The following is a 12,158-nucleotide window of genomic DNA, read 5'->3' as shown; positions in this document are numbered from 1 at the left end:
ACATGAAAAAAAAAAAATAATAATAATAATAATAATTTTAAAGGTCCATAGCTCTAAAACTATGGGACCTACCGTAGTCGGGCCAAGATTTCACTTAGGAACTAATACGTGCGCTATCCAAAAATACATATTTCAGAATCATAAAGTACTCACGCAACAATTTTTATAGAGACTGTTTGGCTACGGTCATATAATTTAAAGAACTCACCAGCTACCCCTATAATAACTGTCACGGAAGTACCGCAAGATTCTGAAACTTGGATATTTGAATAGGGTGCATACTAGTTCCTAAATAAAGTTTCGACCCGACTACAGTAGATCCCATAGTATTGAAGCTATGGACCTTTAAAGTTAATTTTTTCATGGTTTCGGCAGCCTATAACTCCGAAAGGAAGCATTTGTGCACCCAGGTTGGTCTATACTTTTCGTCTTATCTTGGCCGCAGGAATCACCTCCCAAACGTTGTCAGTGTTGCTTTGAAACATCCTGTATAAGTCCGGTATAAATGTGCCACTTTTTTCTCCTTCCAATAACTCGAATAATTGTGCATGGGACTGCATGTACAGCATGTTTTTTCGCACGAAAACCAAGAAAGGACTTTCTGTAACTATAACTAAAGGTTTTTTCCTTAGGATCAAAAAACTATATATTTCTACTCGAAATTTAAGCTTAAAAAAATGGCTGACTGGTTTATATGTCCCATAGTACTGTGAATTAGATGGATCGTGCACTGTAGGAGTGATGGACCTATGAAAAACCTAAAAAATAAATAAATAATTTGAAACAGTTTGTTTTTAAATTATTGATAAAGTAGATATTCTAGAGCAACCAAGTTTTTACTGAAGTCTAATATTAATATCATGGACTAGAATCATGTATTGATTATGTAAACTAAAGTAGAAATAGAAAAAATCTAAAATGAACTTTCTTTTTAACATGGAGTCTAGAAAAGAAACATTTGCAAATGACAAGAATACTTAAGTTTCATGTTTTAAGAAGAAAATAAGTGAGAGTAATTACATTGCATTTTGTTTTGTATATTTGAAAACTTTGTAGCACAAATCACAAACATTCTCATATTTCAAACAGTCATCATGTAACCAGTGTTCACACATAATGCACTGTATTTAATAGTCTTCTCTTCGTGTTTCATTATAATTTTTGCCGCATCCAACATACTCGTTTTCATTATACTCCTACATACCATCACTGTCAGTATATTATCATCGCTGGATGAAGGTGAATATATGGTTAGAATTCTCTTCTTCTTGTGTCTTGTTTTTGTGGTCGCTTTGGTCCACTTAACCTTCCTCTTCCTGTTTTTCTGTAAGCTGATGTGTTCCTATGTGGTTCATCTCTCTCACAAGGACAGTAGGTAAGAAGGATAGTTTAGTGTTGTAGTTTTTAAATGCAGGAAACTTCACTGTTTTCTTTAACACTCTTTTATAATGAAATGTGCTAGTAAGAAACAAAACCTAAGAAATCTACATCAAGAACGTTGAATGTTGCTTTCTATGAAATATGGTCAAAGAATTTTGACCTGTCTGAAATAAAGGATCTCGTCTACTGAAGGAATGTCTAGACTTGTGCTTCAGGAAAACATATATACCTCCTTATGCAAAGTCGTTATGATGTATGATTAGCATCATATTAAGAGCCTAACTACTGCAGGAAACATATGTTAATCGTACTCTTTAGTATGGCACTAATCATGCGTCAGAACGACTCTGCATATGGCCCATAGTATCTAGCATACCTACGCTATGACACTACACCAATATTCACTATGTACTCTGGTGGATAGTTTACGAATTATGGTCTTTGTCCATCTCTACCGGACTTACCCTATACCGGAGTCGAAACATTTTTGTGTCAACCGAATTTGGAGGTACAGTGAAACACTAATTATTGAGATTAATGAGTTGACGTAATCCGGGAACTCCGAAGACCGAGAAACCAGTAAAATAAGTTTTTTTTAAAAGAAAACGTATTTAAAATAACTTTTGTTTCATAAAAAAGGTAGAACTAGAGTATGATGCAAAGAACGTCACTTTTACTACAATCAATGTTTTTTTAAAAAAAAAATACAAAAAATCCAACTAAATATAAATTTTAACGTTGGTTTAAATGGGAATTTTGAGAAAACTATACATACAGTTCGCATTTCAATAAGTTCTCTTATAAGTATAAGATTTTATTTCCTGATATCAATTCCGATAGTTGGTGATCCGAATGACTGGAAGTCAGTTGTTGACTTTTGTTGTCTCGTCTCGAAAAATGTTTTGCCTCGTTTTGTCAATTTATGTTCAAAATTTATGCCTTAATTTTTTTCTTAATTACATCTAGAAATTGTTAGAACCCTTCCACTAAGGTCAACAAAGGATGTGATATAACAACATTTAAATCATATTTATTATTAAAGTATATTTTGCAACGACTTGTGTATTTTTAAATGTTGATAAATGCTCTTCATTCAGTTCGTATAACCATTTTATCAAATTTATAGTTTTTATAGTTTTTATATTATCAAATTTATAGTTTGTATAGTTTTCATATTATCAAATTTATAGTTTTTATATTATCAAATTTATAGTTGTTATATTATCAAATTTATAGTTTTTATATTATGAATGTTAGAAAACTACAAATAGTGGTTGCTATCTAAAACTTGCTGAATTAGTGTTACTCACGGGAGTCGTGAACAGTGTTTGTAGTTTAAGGGAAATTTCCCTAATCTAGAAAAATTTCATAAGTAAATTTAGTAAAAACAGAAAAAGAGATTTTCTTCGATAACACATAAAAATCCGGGGAAAATCTCGCGCAGACTAGTTGACCAATGTAAATGTTCAAACGTTTTGTTCTTCAGAAAGAAACCAATACTATAGCAAAGATATTGTGAGTGTGTGTTTGTGTGTGTGTTTTAGTTCAAACTAACATAATTTGTACCGAATCTTTGGTGTTTTCTTTTTCGGAAAAAAGTAAAGGAAAAGTAAAAGAAATAAAAACAAAAAGCAAAGAAACGAATAAAACTAATATGGTTATCGCTTCCTTTAATGTAGTTAAATTAATCTTATCACGTTAACTTCTGTTATAGGAATTGGACACTCAACAAATTAGGAAAGATTTGATACGGAAAAATTTTGACAGTCAAGGGAAATTTTCTTCAAGAAACCTAGGAACACTTGTCGTGAAATGTCTCGTCTCGTCTCGTTTCGATTTAAAAAAAAATACACTTTCCTTCTCGTGGATAATATTACTTCTGCAATAAGTCTTGTATGAAGAAATGCATATGAACTTTGTACTATACTGGTATGGAGTTAACTACAATAATTACATATTTTCTTATTTTTATTATTAGTCGTTTAGAATCTAATACAAACTAATAGCACGATAAGCTGTAATCATATGTTACTTGCATTTTCAAAGAATAATAATTAATAACATATTACACAAAAGTAAGTCAATTAAGATGGAATGTCCTTTCTTGTATTGTCAAGTAAAAAAAAAAAGTTTTTCGACTTAATTCATGGAATACGGTTTTTAATGTTTCCAAGACAGTTACTGTGCGTTCATCAATTGTTTTTTTCTTTCTTTTTCCTTTCTATTCAAAGTGGTTGGTTCTTTCAATTTGTGGCATGCTTCGTTACGGTGCAAAGCGTTAGTAGTTTGCTTCAAACATCTTTCTGTTTCACGCCTAACAGCATTTCAAATGTTACGTTTTTTCAGTATTGTTTTTTTAAAAGTAAAAATATTGTTTTAAAAAAATAATAAAGTTGTTTGGTAAATATTGTTGGTCGTGGAGTCAAATCATATACAGTCATAGTTTTGGTACAACGTCTCGTGCTTGAAACCTCGCAGCCAAAATTTCACCGTCCACAATCTCACTAGATGAAATTTCGCATGTGCAGAGCCTATCGAGACGAAATCTCGTAGCCAAACCATCGCTGTCCAAAATCTCACAGAACGAAATCTCGCATGAAGAGAATCTATCGAAACGAAATCTCGCATGGGCACAGCCAATCGTGACGAAATATCGCAGCCAAACCATCTCCGTCCAAATCTCATGGGACGAAATCTTGCATGGGTAGAGGCTATCGAGACGAAATATCGCAGCCAAACCATCCCTGTCCAAAATCTCATGGGACGAAATTTCTCATGGGCAGAGCCTATCGAGACGAAATCTTGCAACCAAACCATCACCATCCAAAATCTCATGGGATGAAATTTCACATGTGCACAGCCTATCGAGACGAAATCTTGCAGGCAAATCATCGCCATCGAAAATCTCGCACGATCAGTGCTTTGCTAGTTGAAATTTCACTTAGGACAAAATCTCGCTATAAGATCTAAATGTAAATAAAGTAAAGTGCAGGAGAAACAGGAAGTCTAATAATTGATATCGCCTGTTCTGGTGAAGACATTTCTTTATAATTACACAAGTAAACGTTGGTATGATGTTATGAATTAATTCTGTTAGAACGCTTCCTTCCTGAATTTTTCGTCTTTACATGAAAAATTCATGAACTCTGATTCTGATTTGCCGAAGTTTACTTCGAAGCATATATTTCACGTTCACTTAGTTAACGGAATATAAGATGAAATCTTTGAGTCCTACGATTATGATCTTTTAGGCTAAGGGAGACGATGATTAAAGCAAGTAAATGATGATGGAAGAATTGGTGGAATGAAAAGTGGGAGGAAATTGGAGTACCCGAGAAAACTCCCGGAAACGATGTTGTCAACCACAAGATTTATTAGCGGGGGATTGAACCAGGGACCCACACACCAGAGGTAAGGGCTCTACTATTGAGCTGCCATGCACCTCTTACCTAGTTCACGTTATATTTATCAAGAATCATTACAAATATTTTGTATTTTTTTTTTTTTTTTTTTTTTTTTTTTTGCAAGGTAGGACTAGAAAATAAGAAATAATGGCAATAGAAATCGGTTTGCTAACCTCACATCACTCAACCAGGAAGAAGTCCTTTATGGATTATACTTACAAGGGATTTATGTTTAGCCGAGGTACTACAGATAACACTGGTATACAAAACACAACTTTTCACTTTTTTTCTGCATGGAACTAAGTTTTCCTTACAGTTTGAGAGCTCCTGACAACAGGTCTGAAATTAGTTTTTGTCCTGCTCCCTTCAATTTAAAAATAATGCCAGTAATAGAATTGACCCTTTCTTTAAAAGGACGTTTCAGATTTTAACTCTAATTAACTTAGATTTATGCTTAGTATATCATTATTTTTGTAACAATTTGAACTTTTTGAATGATACTATATAATGGTTTCTCACGATCCATAATTTTGGGAAAATCCAGGAAAAGTTGTTAAATTTTCCAGAAAAATATGTTATTTACCAACCTGAGCGTTCCTGGCGAAGCTCCAGTGTGAATTACGTCCACCAAATGTATCCAAATATTATTACAAATTTCGGACAATAATTTTTCAAAATTACATTAAAATATAGTTGATAGTTGTGAATATAGGCAGTTTTCTTCGCGACATTTTGACTGGTCGTATCCTAATTATCATAGGTTCATGGTTTGTGCGGCATTATCTTTAGAATAATGCGGATGTTCGAATGGTTTCCGGCGCATGAATAACGATTTATAAATTTGGGAATATTCCCGAAATGTTCTTTAAAAATCTATGTTTTAATAAGTGGTGGGGACAGAAACCGGTTTCGGTTTTTCACCGAAACCGGTTTCGGTTTTCTTCAAAACCGGTTCCGTTTTTTCCAAAACTTGTTCTACTGTATTTTTGACCAGAATAGAGTTTTATTGTTCTCCGGAAACCGATTCCGTTTCCACAGAAATAGTTTTATGTGTTTTCCAAAAGTTTTCACCGAAACCCGTTTTGGAGGAAACCGAAATGTCGGTTTTTCGGGTTTCGTTTTTTCCAGAAACCGGTTTTGCCCATTCCTAGTTTTAATTTAGGCACGTCTATCGTGGGTTCAACGTCAAGTATCTGCATGACAGGTACTCCGAAAAGTCCTACATGTTCTAGGCTATATATTTACTAACTTGCATTGAAAAAAGGCTAGTAGCTCTGAAAATCTTGTAAGTTTTCGAAGCGATAACACTATTATTTTACAACAAATACGATTTTAGAGATGGACGAATAAGGTAGAGTGATAGAGAGTGCGGATGGTATGCTTTCATTAAAAAAAAAATGATAGCCTTATGTTCTTATGTGTTAGATGTACTAGCGCTTATAATGTAATTAAGAGTATGTAAATACCAACCAAATGAATACTATTTATTAAAACCACAGCTTCCATTTTATAAGCTGTATTAAATGAAGGTATATATTTCACGCTCGACATCTACTTAAAAATCAGTATTACAATGTAAATTCTCACAAGTGGTGCTTCAAACATAAGAGAAATGCTAGATTAATATTTAGTATTTAACACTGGTTAATTACAATCTATCTATCTATTTACCCATATAAATAAAAATAAAACTATGTTTGTGACTTAATAAATCTTGAAGCACCCGACTGATCTTTATTAAATTTTCAACATAGATGAGGTTCGAAGACGGGATGGTTTTTATCATTTTACTTTAACGATGAGAGGGAGGAACTTAGTAGGAAGAGGGGGGAGATACATAAAAAATGATAAAAAAATGAGCGATATTAGTGCCAAACTATAGTTTCCGGGGTCTTTGAGATGAACAGTGACATTTCCGACGCAGTTTAAATCCAAATTCAGTCCCGCAACTTGGGGGTGGGGAGGGGGAATATTTAAAAATGATAGAAAATGACCGATATTAGTGCCTAATCTATAGTTTTCGGGGGCTCTGAGATGAACAGTGATATTTCCGATGCCGTTTAAATCCAAATTCAGTCCCGCAACTTTGGGAAGGGAGGGGAAGATATATAAAAAATGATCGAAAATGAGCGATATTAGTGCCGAATCCATAGTTTTTGGGGTTGCTGAGATGAACAGTGACACTTCAGATGCCGTTTAAATCCAAATTCAGCCCCACAACTTGAGTATGGGAGGGGGAATATTAAAAAATGATAGAAAATGACCGATATTAGTGTCGAATCCATAGTTTTATTGTCGCTGAGATGAACAATGACACTTCTGATGCCGTTTAAATCCAAATTCAGTCCCGCAACTTGGGGAGGGGGATGGGTGAGACATAAAATGACTGATATCAGAGAGGGCTTCAATATTAGTAAAAAGTAACTGACTAACAGAACATAATACTATTTTTTCTTATTTTAACTCGCCAAACAAGATAATTGACGCTAGTCACATAAAAATATATCAAAGTTTATATAGTCCAATATAGAACTAGGCAACTATGAAAGAATAAATAGTTTATTGTTTTACATTTGATTTCTCTTGGGGGGTATCTACGATAAGAAAACATAGCTTCCGCCACTCTCTTTCTCTCTCCCTTAAAAGTAATTTTTGCTGTCAAAAATATTACCGCTGCTTCAAAAACTAATTGTACCTTAATAGCTGTTAATCGTTTTTCAATAGAAGTTGCCAAATATATGATCTATGACATTTGGGATTTCTCGGGGTACTCCTCGTATAAACCTTGACACCGGAGCCACGGTAGGGGAGTCTAAAAATATATCCTTTAAAATGAAAATTTCGGAAAATTTTTCAAGTTCCTCTCGGATTTATGAATTGTTACCCAAACATGGAGTTGAGTTGAGTTTTTGAGTTTAGCGTCTCTTTCAGCAGCGAGGCTATATGAGACGTGGACCTACTGATTAACGTGGAATCCGAATCACATGAGCTCCCGCCAAGAATCGAGCGCGGGTCTACCACGCCAAAGGCTCCTACACTAACCGTTTAGCCACGAAGGAGCTTTTCACATACATGGGGTATTATTAAAAAACTGGCAATATTTTAAAGACAATGCCGTACAAACTATGAACCTATGATAATTAGGGTACGACCAGGAGCTTTGTTAACTACATTTTTGTACATTAAAATGTCGCAATATATTTCGAAAACTTTTCCTACCTTCACATCTATCAACTGTACTTCAATAAAACTTGGCAGAAACATAGTTCAAAACATACGTAATAATGTTTGTGTATATTTGGTGTAGGTCACCACGAGCGTCCAAACTGCTAAAGAACATGTTTTTCTGGTCAATTTCTCTCACTTTCTCGCATTTTCCCAAAATTATGGATTGTGAGGTATTATTGTGGTATCTTTCGAAAGCACAAATCGTTTCAAAGGTAATGATGTACTAACTATAAAGCAATTAGAGTAGGAGTACAAGTTCCTAAGTGAAAGGCTATATTTTCCTTTTAAACTAAACGTTATTTTTACAGGATTAATAATATTACTGGCGTTGTTTCTAAATTGGAAGATGCAGGACCAAAACTAAGTTCAGATTCATTTTTAAGAACTTGAAAAGTATAAGGAATATCTAGTTTCATGGACTAAAAAAGGAAAGATCAAAACATCGACTAGTGAAATCTGTGTTCTGCGAGTCATCAATAACGGAATGAGTTTCTCGTGCGGCGTTATCATCCTCCAGTGGTCCCGCATAGGGTAGTCGCTAAGGTTTTTCCCTTTGGTGCGAGCGGTTCCGGGTACGATTCCCAGTGGGTACACTCAGTCGGAAAGGTGTAAAAGCTTTCTCAGGCCAGCCGATCTGAGTGAGGTTTTTCCTGGGTTTTTCTCATTCACACGAGGCAAATGTCAGGATGGTACCTAACACACATGTCCCAGGCCGCTTCTTTTCCACCCTCTTTCCCGAATAGTGTGCACTCCAAGAGACGTCATCTCTCATACGTGACGAGCTTAAGGCCATAAATAACAGTAACGCCCAGAAATATAAATCAATAAATAAAAATAAAATTATCATTCTTCTCATCCTGAGTATTTTGTCATGGCAGGTCAGTTGCCCTCAAAATTATAAACTTTGCTCTACTAATTTCTTAGGATAGTCCACGAGATGAGGCGACAGCCCTACTCGTTTGAGCTTAAAGAGTCATCCTCTTTGGTATAATACCTGCATTGTAATTTTCTGAGGCCTCTTTCTCTTTTAGCTTCTAATACATATCTAATAAGGTGAACACGGCGGCTCAGTGTTAGAGTGTTTATCTCTGTTGCGTAGGGTCCTTGATTCGATTGTGGTGGACAATCGTGTCAGTGGGTTTTCTCGGGCACTTCCTCTTCCTCCCACTTTCTCATTCCACCATTTCTTTCCTCATTATTCACTTGCCGTAATCATCCATCTCCCTTAATCTAAAAGGCACAAGTGTGGTACGTTAAACTGAAAGATATATTTTTTTATTCTAATAAGGTGAGTTCTCAAATAAGGTTGTAACCAGTTTACGTTATTTCATTTTAACCAACTCGGCCATTACTCTTCTTTTTTTCATAAAAGTTTGCTCACAAACCCTCAAAATGCATTTTCGTTTCATGCAGCCAATTTTCTCAATTTTTCTCCACGCCCAAATTTTGATTGGTTCCAGATATTTCTCATCATTTGATAGATTGTTGTATAGATGTTCTTACATGCCAGAAAATTAAAAAATTTACAGTTAAGTTAAAATGTACGTTATGTGCTCGAGTGTTATTGGACAAAATTTTGTCAGCCTATTGTACCGTATCTTCCACTTTGGAACCGTAGCTCCCGAGAGTTTTGTTACAAATAAATGTTTTAGAGCTTCCTCTCGTGGCTAAGCGATTAGTGTACGCGCCTTTGGCGTGAGGGATAAGTTCGATTCCCGGCGGAAGTTAATGTGGTTCGGATCCCACGTTAATCTATAAGACGACTTCTCACATAGCAGCGTTGCTGAAGGGACACTAAACTCAAAGTAAATGAAATGTTTTGTAATTCAGTAATTTTAATGTAAAAATTGATGAAACTAATGGAGATTGATGGAAGATGTGTAAAAATTGATGAAACTAATGGAGATTGATGGAAGATGTGTAAAAATTGATGAAACTAATGGAGATTGATGGAAGATGTGTAAAAATTGATGAAACTAATGGAGATTGATGGAAAATGTGTAACAATTGATGAAACTAATGGAGATTGATGGAAAATGTGTAACAATTGATGAAACTAATGGAGATTGATGGAAAATGTGTAACAATTGATGAAAATAATTGAGATTGATGGAAGATGTAAGATGAATTGATCATTAAGGCATCTTCATCCTCTTCTACATCCCTGATTATTTGGCGCCAGACAATGACCAGCTGATTGTGAACCAAATAAAACATCCACAACAGTTATGATCAAGTATAAGCAAGTTGAGAACTTACCTTCTCCAAGTTGAGCAATTAAACACACAAAAATCCACAGTATTGCCACTGGTAATCTGAACACAGTCACATGCATGCATCCTGGGAACTGCAAATACTGAAGCACATCACACACCATTTTTCTAAAGAAAAAATAATTGTGAACTGATTTTAGAAAAAAAATTAGCGGGAATAGGGTAAAGCCTAAACCACAGGCCACTATTTTTCTCAAAATGTTATTATTTTTTCGAAGATGGAGTACTTATCAGCGATTATGTTGCAGGCGTATTATTATTACCATATCTCTGATAAAATTACGCTTTGTATGCACTCAAGAACATTCAAATATTCTTGTAAACTTTTCTTGAAAATAATACACACTGTGTTTGCACTGCACGATTTTTTCTACACTATCACAAGAGAACTAAGGACAAAATTCACATAATTTTTTTAAAGCACTGTATGAGTTTCCGTTCTGAAGAAAACTTGAAGACTAATCTCACTGACTATAAGAGAAGTAAAATAGTGAAAGAAGTTGATGGGAGGTGGCTGCATCCGTCCGTCCTCTGCTACGGTGGACCAACCACTATATTATTAAAACGCCGAACAATTTCATATATCGGATGAAATGCAGTGCGACGAGGTACCAAGAACCGATACGCGATATCTCGACCGCTTGCTGCTGCTGCATAGAATAAAGAAATGATTTTTAGTCGCGTTTGCTTGACTTTCCAAAACAAAATCAAGGCAAAGCGGCAGCTAAGGAGAGTGTGAAAAATTTTTCCCTCCGACGTTTGAAACTTTCCCCACCCGCACTTGAATACTGTAACTTTCCCCCACCATTGTCTACCTGAGAACGGACGATGCTCCCGTGTGTTTTGATTATCTACGTCACGGCTACGTCACACCAGGTATCCTCCAATGAAGGCATGAGTCATTGAAATATCCACGTGTTTTTATATATATATACATACATTTAGATATATTTATCCCTTGGTTTTCCTTCTTTTGTCATGAAAACAAACCCAGCATTCTTGATTCCCTTTGGTCTTGCTTGTAAGTGTTGGAAGGAAGTGAGCTCAAGAGTTTGGAAGAGTATTTTCATCAGTGACCCATATACCCACATAAAGTAGAAGAGTTTTGGGTTGAATCTGGTCATCTCGATGCAGCTGTCACACGGGCTTTTGTTGTGGGAATGTCTCCTACTGTTTCTCTTTTCTGTTCTGTTTCTTCATTTGTATCACCACCCTTTAAAAGGGCGGAAGTTCATAAGGTATACCAACATGCATACCAGGTACTTTAGTGATTCTTTTACAAAACCTTAATTCTTTCGTTGTTATTGAAATTGGTAACTCCGCTTAATCTCTCTATATAAAAGAAATCCTGACTGACTTGACTGATCAACGCCCAGGACGAACTGTTAAAGATAGAAAATCGAAATTGTGGATAGTGAAAATCATGAAATTGTGACGTAATACAGTAACGGGATGAACTTTTTGAAAACTCGATGTGGAAGGAGTGAAGATGGCCATATCTCGTTATCTGTTTAGAGACATGAAATTTGATCATTTAAAAGTAATTGCAGGAAAACGGGTGGGAATGCTTAACTTAGATACCCATATGAGGTGTTCGAATTGCATGTGAAACTTTGGGTTCAGATGAATTTTATACGAAAGATGAAGAAGGAACGCAAAATATTACTCTCAATAGGTTATTCGCTATGATAGTTTCTAAACGAAAGTAGTCATGAGTGTGTAAAGGTAAATTTTACTCATACTCAACGTCAATCACTAATACTCAGGGGCCTGAAAAGTGTTGGGACTAAGGATAAAGAATCAGTGTTATGAAAGAGTATCGACACTGGAGAGAAGAACAAGGAGACAGGCGCCGCCCGTGGCTTTGGCTGTC

At 35.3% G+C, this 12,158-nt stretch overlaps 1 protein-coding gene across 1 annotated transcript in view; it reads right to left on the bottom strand.

Annotated features, from left to right (window-relative positions):
• Nucleotides 1-11,060, bottom strand: part of LOC145678843 (uncharacterized) — a 328,525-nt gene extending 317,465 nt beyond the window's left edge. Inside the window, exon 1 of the mRNA XM_081749401.1 lies at nt 10,272-11,060. Within this exon, the coding sequence (XP_081605527.1) occupies nt 10,272-10,389 (118 nt within the window). The 5' untranslated portion in view covers nt 10,390-11,060. The remainder of the gene's footprint in view (nt 1-10,271) is intronic.
• Nucleotides 11,061-12,158: the final 1,098 nt, after the last annotated feature.

Source organism: Thermobia domestica, chromosome 2, assembly GCF_964235325.1.
Source record: "Thermobia domestica chromosome 2, izTheDome1.hap1.1, whole genome shotgun sequence".
NCBI lineage: Eukaryota > Metazoa > Arthropoda > Insecta > Zygentoma > Lepismatidae > Thermobia > Thermobia domestica.
The sequence above is the reverse complement of the archived record's forward strand: the minus strand, read 5'-3'. Positions and strand labels throughout refer to the sequence as shown.